At 48.0% G+C, this 17281-nt stretch overlaps 1 protein-coding gene across 2 annotated transcripts; it reads left to right on the top strand.

Moving 5' to 3' along the window:
• The first annotated feature begins 1839 nt into the window (after window positions 1-1839).
• Window positions 1840-3746, top strand: LOC123105851 (transcription factor BHLH3). Of its 2 annotated transcripts, none has more exons than XM_044528014.1 (4): window positions 1840-2621; window positions 2756-2932; window positions 3059-3211; window positions 3337-3746. In XM_044528014.1, the coding sequence occupies exons 1-4, from the start codon at window positions 1995-1997 to the stop codon at window positions 3421-3423; spliced, it is 1044 nt and encodes a 347-aa protein (XP_044383949.1). In that variant the 5' UTR covers window positions 1840-1994; the 3' UTR covers window positions 3424-3746. The 2 variants fall into 2 exon arrangements, with proteins under 2 accessions (XP_044383949.1, XP_044383948.1); XM_044528013.1 differs by having other exon boundaries at window positions 1843-2621; window positions 3041-3211.
• The last annotated feature ends 13535 nt before the right edge of the window (window positions 3747-17281 follow it).

Raw genomic sequence — 17281 nt, 5'->3', positions numbered from 1 at the left:
ATCGATCTATCAGCACTCGTCACGCGCGGCGCGGATGGACATGCAAAGACTTGGGTTCGTCGCCGAGCAGCATGCACATGATTATAACCAGTACTCCGGTTGCTCGCCAGCAGCCCGGCCGACCGGACCGAGATAGCTCCGACGCGTCCAGATCATACGTACTCCTGATCAAGGTTTTGGTTACCGCAATTTTACCGAGAGGGACGGGTAAATGTGGTTACCATGGTTACCGAGAATACTTCGAGCGAATTTTATAGTTGAATTTTGGATTCAAATAAGTGAATGAACGAATATTCAAATCAGAGTCCTCTCAAAACAGGAACTAGATTGCTACCAACATGCCAGAACCAACTCGCATGGCATTAATTAGATCCTACGTATTTTAAATTTAAAAAAATTTAAAAAAATGGTATTTTTTTCTCGGTATGGCCATTTACCGAGGGGCACGGAAATACGTGATAACCATGGAAAATCTTAAAATTTCGACCGGTAACCAAAACCTTGCTCCCGATCCCATCGTAGCTTGCCCGCCGTGGACACCCCCCACTAAACAGTTTAGTTATAGGAGTGGTAGAAGAAACAAGATCGACCGACGACCAGCTATAGCAAGCCCGTATGCACAACGCGGATAAGCAAGACCTCTACACCCAATTCCTTCCGTGACTCGGCCCCGTTGGCTCCTTGCTACAGGCAACGCTCTAAAATCGGCTGCGTCTCGTCAGCGGGGCGAGAGCGCGTGCCGCCGCGGTCACCGCGCGCCGCTGTTTTTCGGGGCAAAACCAGCCGCGGATCTAGCACCCGCGCGCAGCTGATCGATCGGCGCGCCCTGACACGGTGACATCCTCTCCAATCTGTCCCGGCGCCCGTGAGCCCGAGGGCGCTGCACGTATGCGCGCCCAGCCCGCTCGCGCCATGCGGTCCGCGGGTGTGCTGTGAGCTGCCGCTGCCCGTGGCGGTAGACTCATCAGGCCAGGCCTTGGATCATGCGCGTACGCAAAGCATCTCCGTTTGGACATTTGTTGCAGTGCAGCCGCCGGTACTTGCGCACTTGCATAAATGGTCTGCGCAAGGGACCAACCGGCCGTGGCGACAGGGATCATCAAGTGCACGGAGACACGAATATAATAACGCATGCGTGCAGGGCCGATCGATGGGTCGATCGGCAAGCAGTTCTGGTCCGTAGTGCGTGCGCGTTGTTTTTGCTTGTCTCCATGCACGAGTCACGATCGATCCGAAAGCTCATCAAGATGATCGAGGACTAGTTAAGTAGTAGTAGTAGTACTCCCTAAATCTCCCAGACAACGAGACCCCCACGTACGATCCAATCGACCTTTCAGGACTCATCACGCACGCAACCGAGCGGCGTGATTAACCGATCGACGGCTGGATTACCCAGCGAAAACGCCGGCGGTGCACGCGATCGACGCGTCCTCACCAGCAAAAGCAATTGCCGCACGTACAAACTACAGGTCCCGTCGTAGCAGCTCCGTCGCTTTCATTTCATCATCATTACTAGTAAACAAGAACAAGTTTCAACAAGATCGCTGATTATTACTCCCAATGCCTACTCCCCCTCCGATCCGGCCCCTAAGTACACACGCATAAACAAAACGAACACCCAAAGCCCCCAAAGAGTTAAAATAACGGGGAGATTCCATTCCATTCTCAGGGACAGCTTCGCCATTTTCTGCCCGGTGCAGCCGTGACCACACACCAAAGATCAGTGACTAGCCAGTTGATGCCAAGGAATGATTGTCGCTTGGGTTTGTCACACCGCATTGAACTCCCAGGTTGCTTCCTTCCGTGATCCCCAGCCCTACACTACACTGACATTTGGAATCTAGCTAGCTGCTAGCTAGCTATTGGGCGCGTTGCTTGCTAGGTCTTGGGAGAAGCGTGAGGAGTTTGCGCAAGCTCTCTGGGGAGATATTAAGGGAAGCAAGCATATTCCAGAGCTGGTATACCTACTACTAGAAGTCTAGAACTTGGGCGGCATGGATCAGCTTGACGAGCAGTCCTTCCTCGACGAGCTCATGTCGCTGCGCCGGGAGGAGGCGCTGCCGCCGGCTCCGGCTCCGTGGCAGGCGTACCCGGGCAGCGGCATGATGACGACCAGCGACCTCCTCTTCTACGGCGGCGAGGGCGCGGAGGCGAGCAGCGGCACGGACATGGCCGGGCCGTTTCTTCAACAGCCCATGGCGCCACCGCCCTCCGCACCTCCTCACCGTTCGCACGAGGAGTTCAACTTCGACTGCCTCAGCGAAGTGTGCAACCCTTACCGGAGCTGCGTCGGCGGCGTCCGTGGGCATGGGGTCGTCCACGCTGCCGGCCAGGCGCTGGCTCAGTATCCCCTCCACGACGCCATGGCGGAGGACGATCCGAGCGGCAGCAACCTGCATCGCGGTGGTGGGGCGTCGTCGTCCTCGGTGCCGTTCGTGTTCGGAGCAGGAGGCGCCCGGGAGAGCCCGGAGATAATCAGGGGCGTCTTCCCCGGCGCCCACGCTAGAAGCAAGCTCAACGGCGGCACTACGTCCAAGAACCTCATGGCGGAAAGGCGGCGCCGGAAGCGTCTCAACGACCGCCTCTCCATGCTCCGCTCCATCGTGCCCAAGATTACCAAGGTGTGTGGCAAGTCGCAACTCGTATTATCCTATGACCTAATTAGTTAATTAACCTAGCTAGTGATTTATTAATTTCTATCGACTAGCATCAATTGACATCTTTAGATCAATTCAATCGATCGATCAATCTGTAGATGGATAGGACCTCGATCCTTGGGGACACCATAGACTACGTGAATGAGCTAACCGAGCGGATCAAAACCCTTGAGGAGGAGATCGGCTCCACGCCGGAGGAGCTGAACCTGCTGAACACCAGGAAGAATTTCTCCAGCGGTAGCAGCGAGGAGATGCTGACAAGGAATTCCACAAATGTAAACACTTATCTCAGCAGGCAGCTGATCAAATTACAGGATCCAGACATAAAATCTTTTTTTTCGAAAAGGATCCAGACATAAAATCTGAACTAATTGTTATCACAGTTTGTCATCGAGAAGCAGGGCGACGGCGAAACGAGGATCGACATCTGCTGCGCCACAAGCCCCGGCGCGCTGATCTCGACGGTGAGCGCGCTGGAGGTGTTGGGGCTGGAGATCGAGCAGTGCGTCGTCAGCTGCTTCGGCGACTTTGCCATGCAGGCATCATGCTCACAAGTAAGGAACTAATCGTGTGCCTTTTTTTGGAGGAGCGAAATTTTCAATTAATTTCTTGCCCGAATGTACATTTTTCTCTGTTATAATTCGATAATCGATGCATGGTATGTGTGGCGTGTATATAGGAGGAAGGGAGGAGCCGAGTGACAAGCACCGACGAGATCAAGCAGGCATTGTTCACGAGTGCAGGCTATGGAGGAAGGTGTCTCTAGATCTATCGAGCACGCCAATTCATCAAGCACATGCACAACAAGCTGCTTGCAATTGTAATTTTGCAACTGTCCGTGAGTTCTGTGTTTGCAACTTTGCATATATTTGCTTGATTTGTTTTCAAAAATATCTGCATGAATTAATGTAGTGTTTATGTTAAAATTTTGAATAGTAGTGCTATCTAAAGTTCAGCTGTTTGCGACCAGATTGTAATAGTTGGGTGTGTGTCCGTGAGTGTAATGCATGCTTGTATATATCAATGTATGGAGTGGTGTATTGGGATTTGGCCGACATGAAAAGATACCAATCTGTTGTTGTAGGAGTATTTGGTTGGGCACTGTTACAGCTTTTTGTTTCTTGCGTATGTTTAGCTGTTTCCTGACAACAATTGTTCATCAAGTTTTGTCCTGGGCTATACGAACAGTGGTCAAGAATTGGGTACACATATGGGCACATATGAACCAGCCCTGACGAGTACCTCTCGTACTGTGCACACAGTGGTCCGTTGATTCCTTCCATGTTTGGAGAATTGTGTGACCGTGCTGTGTGCATTTTACACCACTAGTAACATTCTGACTTGCACATATATTGGGCTGAGATCGTTATTTTATGGTCTTATCCAAAGCGATACAAACTGGAGACAAACATCCACGAGGATGCAAACTCTCAACTGAAAAAACGATGAGTGAAATTGAATTTCATGTTAAACCAATAACATTTGTAGATGCTCCCTAGTAACTTCTTGATATTGATACTTCCCACTACAGCTCTGAGTACATTCTTCAGACCAAGAGGACACAATGCATGCTACTCGAGAACCCGTTTTTGCCTGTGATGACCTAGCACAATTATAACAAACAATAATCTGACTATAGTGATTAAGTAAAACATGTATAACAGATAGAACATGAAGATGTATTGGCGCAGTGAATGGTCTGTCGTGCATCCTACATAGACGTTGATGAAAGAAGTATTAGCCCCATCGAGATCTCTCGGTGTGGCCCCCCTAGGTATATCACATCTACATTTGCAAAGGATGGCATGCTAATTTTCAGATCAAATACTCAGTAATTGTGGTGACATATCATAATATGCTTGCATTCCATTAAACATAACATGAGTGGCATGAAGCATAGATGGCACATGTCGTATGTCATTAGAACCAAACAGATAGTTGAATCCTTGCAAGCTCTGCATTAAGCACCATGTGTACATACACTAACAAGTAATCCCTCCGTCCGGGTTTATTAGACCCCCTCATATTTTGGGTCAAACTTTGACCATCTATTTGACTAAAATATTGTAAAGCATATGATATAATTATAGTGATGGATTTCTATTTCATAGAAGTTTTCTAGGTATAATTATTATGAAATATAATTTGCATTTTATAAGTTCAAATTCATTGTCAAAGTTTGGCGGAAAATAAAAGGGGGCCTAATAAACTGGACGGAGGTAGTAAACATTGCTTCATGTCTACACACATGGATCCACCAAGCTTTGGTAATAACATGCTTGTAAGAACCAACTGACCACAAGATCAATACTTCTTTATTGTCAACACGTCAAAGAAAACTAGCAGGCTCATATGATAGACATCGACATACATCATGCAACATCTCGCCATAGCATAAGTAGCAGGCATTGTGGACGAGACTTGCATGCTCCCCGTGCGTGCGCCCATCCATGCTCCCGCATACGTGGCTTGATTTGACTGGAACAAAATAAAGCCTGACCCCACCCCCTTAAAATCAGGGGAGAGATGATTAGATTAGAAAGAAAAAAGGAAAAAAGACAGCCGTAGGATGAAGTGGGAGCACGGATGGGAGCATGGGGAAGGAGCAGGCATGTCGGATGCGAGCATGGGGAGGACCAAATAAGTGATAGCATAGCAAGATAATATCAATAAAGAGGGTTGGCACCTATCACGGCAACAGTTGGAACCAAAATGTTCCTCTCGCAATTTTTTATTACATTGGAATGATCACATTGTGCCAATCTTTTGGGAAGGGGGGGCGGTTTTTCATGAACAATGATACACCTATGGAGGGGATTGCTATGGAAAACTACGCGATTACGTCGAGAGATTAGAGCGAAAATAGGTGTGGGGCCCACTACGAAATTCAGGAGCGGGAAGAGGGGTTTAATAAGGTAAGGATACCTATTACAGAATTTTTTGGTTTTTGATTAGTCCCAAAAGTATTTTGGAACTTTAAGACCTTTTGGTGATGCATAGATAAGTCTAATTTCCAAAAGCTGTAATTTCTTTTGACATCCCTATTATTAGGGGACGATTAAAGATGCTCTCAAATAGCATAATTTGTAGGTATATGTTAATTTAGCTCAACTGGTAGAGTGTTTATTAGTACCACTCCTTCTGGTTTAAAATACAAGGCCGCTATGAAAAACAGAATTTGCATCTATACAGAACCACTACTACTTTCCGGAAAGGATTGGGTCAGATTTTTGCCTCGTAACATGATGCTTATGAATGCAAACTTTGCGTGTAACCATAGAGAAAAAGACACCACTTGCAACATGTTAATTAGCTTGGAACACGAAAGGCTTTTCACAAGGTTAGTCGTGCTTCCTCCATTCTTAAATATAAGTCTTTTTCGACATTTCAAATGGATTACAATATACGGATGTATGTAGACATATTTTAAAGTGTAGATTCACTCATTTTATTCTATATTAGTCACTTGTTGAAATCTCTAAAAAGACTTATATTTGGGAACGGAGGGAGTAGTTTTTTTCGTTTTCTTGATATTAGGTGGACTTTGGTGAGGTGGTGGCGACCAGCAGTGCATCTCTTCATTATTTTACGTTGCTTTTTTATCTAGTTTACTTTTTTTTGACCATTTTTGTATCGTTCGGATAAAATTAGGCGAAAAACTATATATTTGAGTAGTTCCCCTGCTACACATGAACACCCACCTTGAAAGCCCCCGCACAAGCGCCAACGTCGACGGCTGACCCAACCTCCCTTTTTGCTGCTTGCTGCTGGCAGCAACCCCATCATTCTAAGAGCAACTCCAACCGGGCGATCCAATTTGTTCGCCCACTTATATGGGTCGCTGCGAACAAAAACGCTGGCCCAACACATCGATCTATTCTCAAAAACCGTCCGCTTCACTTTCGCGTGGACCCATTTTCGGCCAAAAATTATGCCTTAAATGCGTCGGCGCGGACGTACACGACGTGTGTCCCCTTCGTGTCCGCCGCGGTCCCACTTGACGGCCGCCCAACTACCACCCGCGGTCAGATTTATGGCGACCACCTACATCGGGCCAACGCGTCAGCCAGTGAAAGCGTCTTTTTTTAGTCCACGCATGCGGGGGGAGGAGGGGCTAATCCACTACCGTCCACCTCTGGCCCCTACCAGCCTCGTGCTGGCGGAGGCCTTCGCCAACTCCATCAACGAGGAACGACGGAAGCCTGAAGCGGTCGAAGTGGAGGAGGTCGCCTACCAGGCGGCAATTGCGGAGGCCATGGCCCTCTCTGTGGCCGATGACTCCATGGTGCCGCCGTCGCTAACTTGTACCTCTTGAGCATGCATTAGTTTTCCCTTAAAGAAAAAAGAGTGATGCAACAAAGTAGCGTAAGTATTTGCCTCAGTTTTTGAGAACCAAGATATCAATCCAGTAGGAGACTACACGCAAATGGCCTAGTACCTGCACAAACAAATAGGAACCTTGCAACCAACGCGATAAAGGGGTTGTCAATCCCTTCACGGCCACTTGCAAAAGTGAGATCTAATAAAGATAATAAGATAAATATTTTTGGTGTTTTTGTATAGATTGGAAAGTAAAGATTGCAAAAAAATAAGAAACTGGAATTGTAGATTGGAAACCAATATGATGTAAAGTAGACCCGGGGGCCATAGGTTTCACTAGTGGCTTCTCTCAAGATAGCATATATTATGGTGGGTGAACAAATTACTGCCGAGCAATTGATAGAAAAGCGCATAGTTATGAGAATATCTAGGCATGATCATAAACATAGGCATCATGTCCGTATCAAGTAAACCGAAACGATTCTGCATCTACTACTATTACTCCACACATCGACCGCTATCCAGCATGCATCTAGAGTATTAAGTTCATAAGAACAGAGTAACGCATTAGGCAAGATAACATGATGTAGAGGGATAAACTCAAGCAATATGATATAAACCCCATCTTTTTATCCTCGATGGCAACAATACAATACGTGCCTTGCTACCTCTGCTGTCACTAGGAAAGGACACTGCAAGATTGAACCCAAAGCTAAGCACTTCTCGCATTGCAAGAAAGATCAATCTAGTAGGCCAAACCAAACTGATAATTCGAAGAAACTTGCAAAGATATCACATCATGTATATAAGAATTCAGAGAAGAATCAAATATTGTTCATAGATAAAATTGATCATAAACCCACAATTCATCTGATCTCGGCAAACACACCGCAAAAAGAATTACATCGAATAGATCTCCAAGAACATCGAGGAGAACTTTGTATTGAAGATCAAAGAGAGAGAAGAAGCCGTCTAGCTAATAAGTATGGACCCGAAGGTCTGTTGTAAACTACTCACACATCATCGGGGAGGCTATGGTGTTGATGTACAAGCCCTTCGTGATCGAATCCCCCTCCGACAGATCGCCGGAAAAGGTCCCCAGATGGGATCTCACGGGTACAGAAGGTTGCGGTGGTGGAAAAGTTGTTTCGTGGCTCCCTGGATGTTTTCAGGGTATAAGAGTATATATAGGTGAAAGAATTAGGTCGGTGGAGCTTGCTCCAAAAAAGATCCTCGCAAAGGTTTCATTCCGTTTGGATTCCGTTTGATATTCCTTTTCTGCGAAACATTGAAATAGGCAAAAAAACAACAATTTGCACTGGGCCTTCGGTTAATAGGTTAGTCCCAAAAATAATATAAAAGTGCATAATAAAGCCTATTAAACATCCAAAACAGATAATATAATAGCATGGAACAATCAAAAATTATAGATACGTTGGAGACGTATCAAGCATCCCCAAGCTTAATTTCTGCTCGTCCTTGAGTAGGTAAATGATAAAAACATAATTTTTGATGTGGAATGCTACCTAACATAATTTTCAATGTGATTTTATTTATTGTGGCATGAATATTCAGATCCGAAAGATTCAAGACAAAAGTTTAATATTGACATAAAAATAATAATACTTCAAGCATGCTAACCAAGCAATTATGTCTTATCAAAATAACATAGCCAAAGAAAGCTTATGCCTACAAAATCATATAGTTTGTCCATGCTTCATTTTCGTCACACAAAATGCTCCCATCATGCACAACCCCGATGACAAGCCAAGCAATTGTTTTGTACTTAGCCTTTTCAAACTCTTTCAACTTTCATGCAATATATGAGCGCGAGTCATGGACATAGCACTATGGATGGAATAGAATATGATGATGGAGGTTGTGTGAGAAGACAAAAGGGAGAAAGTCTCACATTGACGCGGCTAATCAACGTGCTATGGAGATTCCCATCAATTAATGGCAATGCAAGGAGTAGGGATTGTCATGCAATGGATGCACTAGAGCTATAAATATATGCAAGCTCAACAAAAGAAACTAAGTGGGTGTGCATCCAACTTGCTTGCTCATGAAGACCTAGGGCATTTTGAGGAAGCCCATCGTTGGAATATACAAGCCAAGTTCTATAATGAAAAATTCCCACTAGTATATGAAAGTGACAAAATAGGAGACTCTCTATCCTGAAGATCATGGTGCTACTTTGAAGCACAAGTGTGGAAAAAGGATAGTAACATTGCCCCTTCTCTCTTTTTCTCTCATTTTTATGGCCTCTTCTTTTTTATGGCCTCTTTTTTTCGTCCGGAGTCTCATCCCGACTTGTGGGAGAATCATAGTCTCCATCATCCTTTCCTCACATGGGACAATGCTCTAATAATGAAAGTCATCATACTTTTATTTACTTACAACTCAAGAATTATAACTCGATACTTAGAACAAATTATGACTCTATGTGAATGCGTTCGGCGGTGTACCGGGATATTCGATGAATCAAGAGTGACATGTATGAAAGAATTATGAAGGTGGCTTTGCCATAAATACGATGTCAACTACATGATCATGCAAAGCAATATGACAATCATGGAGCGTGTCATAATAAACGGAACGGTGGAAAGTGATACGTCTCCAACGTATCTATAATTTGTGATTGCTCCATGCTATATTATCTATTGTTTTGGACATTATTGGGCTTTATTATACACTTTTATATTATTTTTGGGACTAACCTATTAATCGGAGGCCCAACCCAGAATTGCTATTTTTGCCTATTTTAGGGTTTCGAAGAAAAGGGATATCAAACGGGGTCCAAACGGAATGAAACCTTTGGGAACGTGATTTTTGGAACGAACAAGATCCAGGAGACTTGGACCCTATGTCAAGCAACCAACAGGGAGGCCACGAGGTAGGGGGCGCGCCTACCCCCCAGGCGCGCCCTCCACCCTCGTGGGCCCTTTGTTGCTCCACCGATGTACTCCTTCCTCCTATATATATCTACGTACCCCCAAACAATCAGATACGGAGCCAAAACCCTAATTCCATCGCCGTAACTTTATGTATCCATGAGATCCCATCTTGGGGCCTGTTCCGGAGCTCCGCCGGAGGAGGCATCGATCACGGAGGGCTTCTACATCAACACCATAGCCTTTCCGATGAAGTGTGAGTAGTTTACCTCAAACCTACGGGTCCATAGTTATTAGCTAGATGGCTTCTTCTCTCTTTTTGGATCTCAATACAAAGTCCTCCCCCTCTCTTGTGGAGATCTATTCGATGTAATCTTCTTTTGCGGTGTGTTTGTTGAGACCAGTGAATTGTCGGTTTATGATCAAGTTTATCTATGAACAATATTTGAATCTTCTCTGAATTCTTTTATGTATGATTAGTTATCTTTGCAAGTCTCTTCGAATTATCAGTTTGGTTTGGCCTACTAGATTGATCTTTCTTGCAATGGTAGAAGTGCTTAGCTTTGGGTTCAACCTTGCGGTGTCCTTCCCCAGTGACAGTAGGGGCAGCAAGGCATGCATTTTATTGTTTCCATCGAGGATAACAAGATGGGGGTTTTATCATATTGCATGAATTTATCCCTCTACATCATGTCATCTTGCTTAAGGCGTTACTCTGTTCTTATGAACTTAATCCTGTAGATGCATGCTGGATAGCGGTCGATGTGTGGAGTAATAGTAGTAGTTCCAGGCAGAAGTCGGTCTACTTGTCTCGGACATGATGCCTACATACATGATCATACCTAGATATTCTCATAACTATGCTTAATTCTGTCAATTGCTCAATAGTAATTTGTTCAACCACCGTAAAATACCTATGCTCTTGAGAGAAGCCACTAGTAAAACCTATGGCCCTCGGGTCTATCTTCCATCATATTAATCTTCCAACACTTACTTATTTTTATTGCATTTTATTTTACTTTGCATCTTTATCATAAAAATACCAAAAAATATTATCTTATCATATCTATCAGATCTCACTCTCGTAAGTGACCATGTAGGGATTGACAACCCCTTATCGCGTTGGTTGCGAGGATTTATTTGTTTTGTGCAGGTGCGAGGGACTCGCGCGTAGCCTCCTACTAGATTGATACATTGGTTCTCAAAAATTGAGGGAAATACTTACGCTACTTTTCTGCATCACCCTTTCCTCTTCATGGGAAAACCAACGCAGTGCTCAAGAGGTAGCAGAGGTAGCATGGCAATATATCTCGGAATGGCTATGGAAATGCCATAATAGGTAGGTATGGTGGCTGTTTTGAGGAAGATATAAGGAGGTTTATGTGTGATAGAGCATATCATATCACGGGGTTTGGATGCACCGGCGAAGTTTGCACCAACTCTCGAGGTGAGAAAGGGCAATGCACGGTATCGAAGAGGCTAGCAATGATGGAAGGGTGAGAGTGCGTATAATCCATGGACTCAACATTAGTCATAAAGAACTCACATACTTGTTGCAAAAATCTACAAGTCATCAAAAACAAAGCACTACGCGCATGCTCCTAAGGGGATAGATTTGTAGGAAAAGACAATCGCTCGTCCCCGACCGCCACTCATAAGGAAAGCAATCAAAGAACACCTCATGTTTCATATTTGTCACACAACGTTTAGCATACGTGCATGCTACGGGACTTGCTGTCGGCGGAAATCGACACCTATGGGATCACTGGGATCCCTTCTATGGTTGTCGTGTGTGGGGTTGTGAAAAGAGCGGGTCTAACAGGAAGCACATGGATCGTTTACCCAGGTTCGGGCCGCAAAGATGCGTAATACCCAAGTCCTGCTTTGTTGGATGTATTTGAGTGTTCTTGTGTTCTTGAGCTAGCTACGGGGTGCAACTTTTCCCAAAAGATCCGAATCCTCCTCCTGGTCGCCTTGGGCCTCCTTTTATAAGAAAAAGGGGTTGCCATAGTGGCACACATGAGGTGGAAAGATGTACAGTGGATGAGTTTATCCTCTGGCACCATTGGACAAACGCATTTAATGCGCTGCCGACGTGCCCCTCTCACTTTATCGGGGACGGCAAGGAAGCGCGTCCCAGCTGTCGCCGCCACGCCTGGCTTCGACACGCATCTGAGCTGACGAGGTGTCGTGGCGCCACGTTGGCTAGCTGCTGGGCTGGCGTGGTGGTGGAGCCTTCAGGAAGACTTGCATGCCACCACGCAGGTGCTTGCTGGGTCAGTGTAGAGGCCGCTCGTCTCCACGCAGGTGCCCACCCAGCTGGTTGAGCTAGCAGCTGCTTGGGGACGGCGGTGGAGCTTTGGCAGACGCGGGCCTAGCTGCGGCCCTGCTGGTGTCCTCGGCAAGGGTCTTGTCGGGCCCCCGGCAAAGGTCTTGCCGTGGCGTCGCGGTCGTCCCCGGCAAGGATCTCACTGGGGGTCGTCGTCTTCTGGTCCTCATCTGATCTCACGTGTGCATGATCTTGACAAAGATCTGCATGTCACCATGGAGGTGCCTCCCAAGCCTTGATTCCAACGTAGTCGTCAGCGGTGTTTGGAACTCCTGGGCTAAAGGGTGGCTCGCTCTGCTGGTGTTGGGCAAGTTGCCCTGGCAGGGCTCTTGCCGGGGCCGTGGAGGTCGTCCCGGCAAGGGTCTTGCCGGGGGAGTCCACCTTGCTCCTTTGTTCTTCAGTGTTTCTGGCCTTGGCGTTACTTTGTTTGTCTTATGCTTCGGTTTCCCTCTGGCTTCCCTCCTCTGCCTTGTTAAGTGTGGCCGCGGGCGCGGCTCTGACTGCCCGTGCACAAGTAAAGGGGTCAAAAGGAGAGCCCTACTTTTGTACACCGATAGGAGCCCCCAGGCCTGGGCCACACATAAGCGCGCCGCGTTGTTGGGCTAGACCCAGAACGGTGTGCGGGCGGTGGGGCGGATTTTACCGCAGTAACTTCTCGTCCGCTGTGCTTCCCCACGACCTGTGTTGAACGCGCGACATGGAGGGGCGTGCGTGACGTGGGGGTCATGCATGGGGCGGTTCTCGCACGCATGTGTCACATCGTGGTTAATGGGAAAAGAGGCGGCTCGCGCCTTCCCCAAAGAGGGAGGCGCAGAGGCGCGGCTCATTTACTTGGGCGGACTCGGGTCGTGGTCTTTAAGGCGTCAGTGCCCCACGATCGCGGGGTGGGGAACGGTCATCCCACCCGTCCCTTTGATTCTGCTTGCTCGCCACGTGTCCCCTATGTAGGTGGCAGGTGGTGGAGGCGGGAAACCGGGCCGTCGCTGATTGGGGCAGCGGGTCGGTCCCGATCCCCTGTGCCCCCGATGGTCGGATTGGCCGAGTGGCGCAGCCGAGCCCCGACCCCGCTCCTTTATAAGGAAGGGGGTGGCATCCCACATCCTTTCATCATTCATCTCCATTCACCTCGTCTCCTTTCTTCCATTTGTCATGGCGAGAGGAGGCGTCGGCCCTTCGACGGTTGCAGCGAGGCTTGCTACTCGTCAGCGCGTCCCTCCTTCCCAAGAGCTCATGGCGGCGAGGCCGGCCATGAGAGGAAGGGGGAGGGGGCGAGGCCGAGGTCGCTGTGGCGCTCGGGCGAGAGGGGGGCGGGGCGGCGCATCGGCCTCGCCTCCGCCAGTGATGCCTCCCCCGGTGGAGGGTCAAGTCGGGGACTAGCCCCACGAGTTCTTCATCAGGCTACACCGGACACTGCGTCGCCGCCTCCGTCTCCCTACCCCATTTGCTCGGGATATGGAGCTCAATCCACCCCAGACCCTCAAGTTGCACATGACGGGCTACGAGAACGGCGACACGCGGGTCGACGTCGACTTCCCTGCTCCTCGCGTCATGTACCTCCGTCGCGGATGGAAGACGTTCGCTCACGTCCACAGCCTGACGGCGGGGCTTGTCCTCCACTTCAAGTTAATGGAGGGCAGCCTGCTCTCCGTCAAGGTCTTTGAAGATCTTGGAACTCGCCTGAAGTGCTACGTGGAGAGCTCCTCCGACGATGAAGACTCCTCTTCAAGCGGGAGCGATGAGTAGGATAGCGACTGCAACAATGAGAGCATCGAGCGAGGTCACGTCGATGTCGTCTCCGACTGACCACGTCGCCCCTCCCTACGTCGTGCGGCTTGCTGAGGGCCTTCCTCGTCAAGCTCTCCATCGGCGCGTCCCCTGTCGCCTCCTTGGGCGGCTGGCATAGGAGGGTTGGAGAAGGCGAAGAAGGCGGGTGGCAGCCGTCAAGTCGGAGTACGCGGGCACCGACGCCTTCGTCGCGTATTGCCGGCCCGCTGCCTCATCTTCCATCTCCCCTCCCGGCACCGGGACGTTCTCTTGGTGCCTTCTGCTCCTCGCACCTCGCATAGGCACTCTTTTTTCCCTCCTGCTATCTTGTTCCACCTTCTGAGGAGAGGGACAAGAAAGGGATTACGGGCATCTTATCTCTTTTTAGTTTGTAAGCCTGCGGGCACTTGTTAGATTTAAAATTTGTAATCCCCTTGTTCATGTTTTTCATCCTGTATGAATTGTACCTGTATGGGACGTTTTTAATGAAAAGGGGTGCATGCCGGGTTCTTTGTGCGTGAGAAAGGCTCATGCCAACGAATGAATCCTTGTTATTTTTAAGATAAACACTGATGCCCGGCAACAGGCCTTGCCGTCCTCTTGCTTCGGCCGATCGTCCTCACGCTCTTGGCAGAGGCAGGGAGAAATAGAGTTAGGCCCCTTGTTCATTTCCTCGTCGCCGTGGCTACGACCCGGTTCCGACCCAGGGACTTGGGTACAGGGAAAAAGGGGGAGCACGGTGGTAAAGGGGCAAAACGAGGTTTCATACGCCCCAATCTTCATACGGAAATACACAACGGAGGATGAAAGACTTATCTGAATCTGCAGCCCCTGGTAGCCTTGGCTTGCCGCTGTTGGGTTCTTGTATCTGCAGCCCCCGGCAACCTTTGGCTTGTCGAGGCTGGAGCGCCGGCTCGTTCTCTTTCTTCCAAACAACTCAGCAGAAACGTCCAAGTACCCTGCGAACCAAAGAGGATGGAAAGGAATGGAGGAACGCACACTCGACCTCTATGCTAGGGGTTAGTCGCTTCTAAGCACTATCAACCCTAACCGAGGGATAGAATTAACCTAGCATGCATGCTAAAACTTAGAGCGCCAGCGCTTCATTTATTTATGCTCAGGGTCTGCACATGGCTTTGTATAGAGGGTTACATGCCTTGTCGGCAAGGCTCGTACAAAAGGTGGTTTGCCGGGGGGGGCGGCAACCATGCCTCTATGGGTAAAACTTGCGAATATGTTCGATGTTCCAGGAGTTACTTACTGGAACATCATCTTCGGTCTCCAGGCGGACTGCGCCGGGCCTGGTGACTCGTATTACCCGATAAGGACCTTCCCACTTTGGCGTCAACTTGTTAGAATTCTTGGCCGATTGAACGCGCCGAAGAACAAGGTCGCCTTCCTCAAAGCTTCGGGCAAGAACCCTGCGGCTATGGTAGCGGCGCAAGGCTTGCTGGTAGCGTGCTCCTCTCACAGCCTCCCGAAGACGATCTTCCTCAAGAAGCGTTGCATCATCTTGCCGCAATTGCTCTTGCTCAAGCTCATCATAAGGGAGCACTCGAGGTGACCCATATATGAGTTCCGTGGGGAGAACTGCTTCTGCCCCGTATACCAGGGCAAAGGGTGTCTGGCCGGTGGCTCGATTTGGCGTCATTCTGATCGACCAAAGAACCGCCGGCAACTCATCAATCCAGTGCCTTGTGCTCTTGTGCAGCTTGTCAAAAGTCTTTGTTCTCAGGCCTTGCCATACTTCAGCATTTGCCCTCTCCACTTGGCCGCTGCTCCGTGGGTGTGCCACAGAAGCGAAACAGACTTTGTTGCCGAGGTCTTGGATGTACTGCTGATACGTCCATTTTGCATCATGCTTTTATATCGATATTTATCGCATTATGGACTGTTATTACACTTTATGTCACAATACTTATGGCTATTCTCTCTTATTTTACAAGGTTTACATAAGGAGGGAGAATGCCGGCAGCTGGAATTCTGGGCTGGAAAAGGAGCAAATATTAGAGACCTATTCTGCGCAACTCCAGAAGTCCTGCAACTCTACGGAACGTCTTAAAATAAATAAAGAAAAATCCTCGCCAAAGATGAAGGCCAAGTGGCCCACACCCTGCTCACGAGGGTGGGGGCGCCCCCCCCCCCCCCAGGGCGTGCCTCCCTACCTCGTGGGCCCCCTGGTGGCTCTCCAACGTCCATCTTCTCCTATATGAGGTATTTCAATGAGAAAAAAATAGAGAGGAACTTTTCGGGACGAAACTCCGCCGCCACGAGGCGGAACCTTGGCGGATCCAATCTTGAGCTCCGGTAGAGCTGTTCTGCCGGGGAAACTTCCCTCCGGGAGGGGGAAATCATCACCACCGTCATCACCAACGCTCCTCTCATCGGGAGAGGGCAATCTCCATCAACATCTTCACCAGCACCGTCTCATCTCCAAACCCTAGTTCATCTCTTGTATCCAATTCTTGTCTCAAAGTCCGGGATTGGTGCTAGTGGATTGCTAGTAGTGTTGATTACTCCTTGTAGTTGATGCTAGTTGGTTTATTTGGTGGAAGATCATATGTTCAGATCCTATATGCATATTATTACCCCTCTGATTATGAACATGAATATGCTTTGTGAGTAATTACGTTCGTTCCTGAGGACAAGGGAGAAGTCTTGCTATTAGTAGTCATGTGAATTTGGTATTCGTTTGATATTTTATTAAGATGTATGTTGTCTAGCCTCTAGTGGTGTTATGTGAACGTCGACTACATAACACTTCACCATTATTTGTGCCTAGAGGAAGGCATTGGGAAGTAATAAGTAGATGATGGGTTGCTAGAGTGACAGAAGCTTAAACCCTAGTTTATGCGTTGCTTCGTAAGGGGCTGATTTGGATCCATATGTTTCATGCTATGGTTAGGTTTACCTTAATACTTTTGTTGTTTTGTGGATGCTTGCAATAGAGGTTAATCATAAGTGGGATTCTTGTTCAAGTAAGAACAGCACCCAAGCACCGGTCCACCCACATATCAAATTATCAAAGTATCGAACGCGAATCATATGAACGTGATGAAAACTAGCTTGACGATATTTCCATGTGTCCTCGGGAGCGCTTTTCCTATTATAAGAGTTTGTTCCGGCTTGTCCTTTGCTACAAAAGGATTGGGCCATCTTGCTGCACTTTATTTACTTTTGTTACTCGTTGCTCGTTACAATTCATCCTATCACAAAACTATCTATTACTACTTATTTCAGTACTTGCAGAGAATACCTTGCTGAAAACCGCTTATCATTTCCTTCTGCTCCTCATTGGGTTCGACACTCTTACTTAC

Source organism: Triticum aestivum, chromosome 5A (assembly GCF_018294505.1).
Source record: "Triticum aestivum cultivar Chinese Spring chromosome 5A, IWGSC CS RefSeq v2.1, whole genome shotgun sequence".
NCBI lineage: Eukaryota > Viridiplantae > Streptophyta > Magnoliopsida > Poales > Poaceae > Triticum > Triticum aestivum.
Note: the sequence above shows the minus strand (reverse complement) of the source record. Positions and strands in the feature narration are given on the sequence as shown.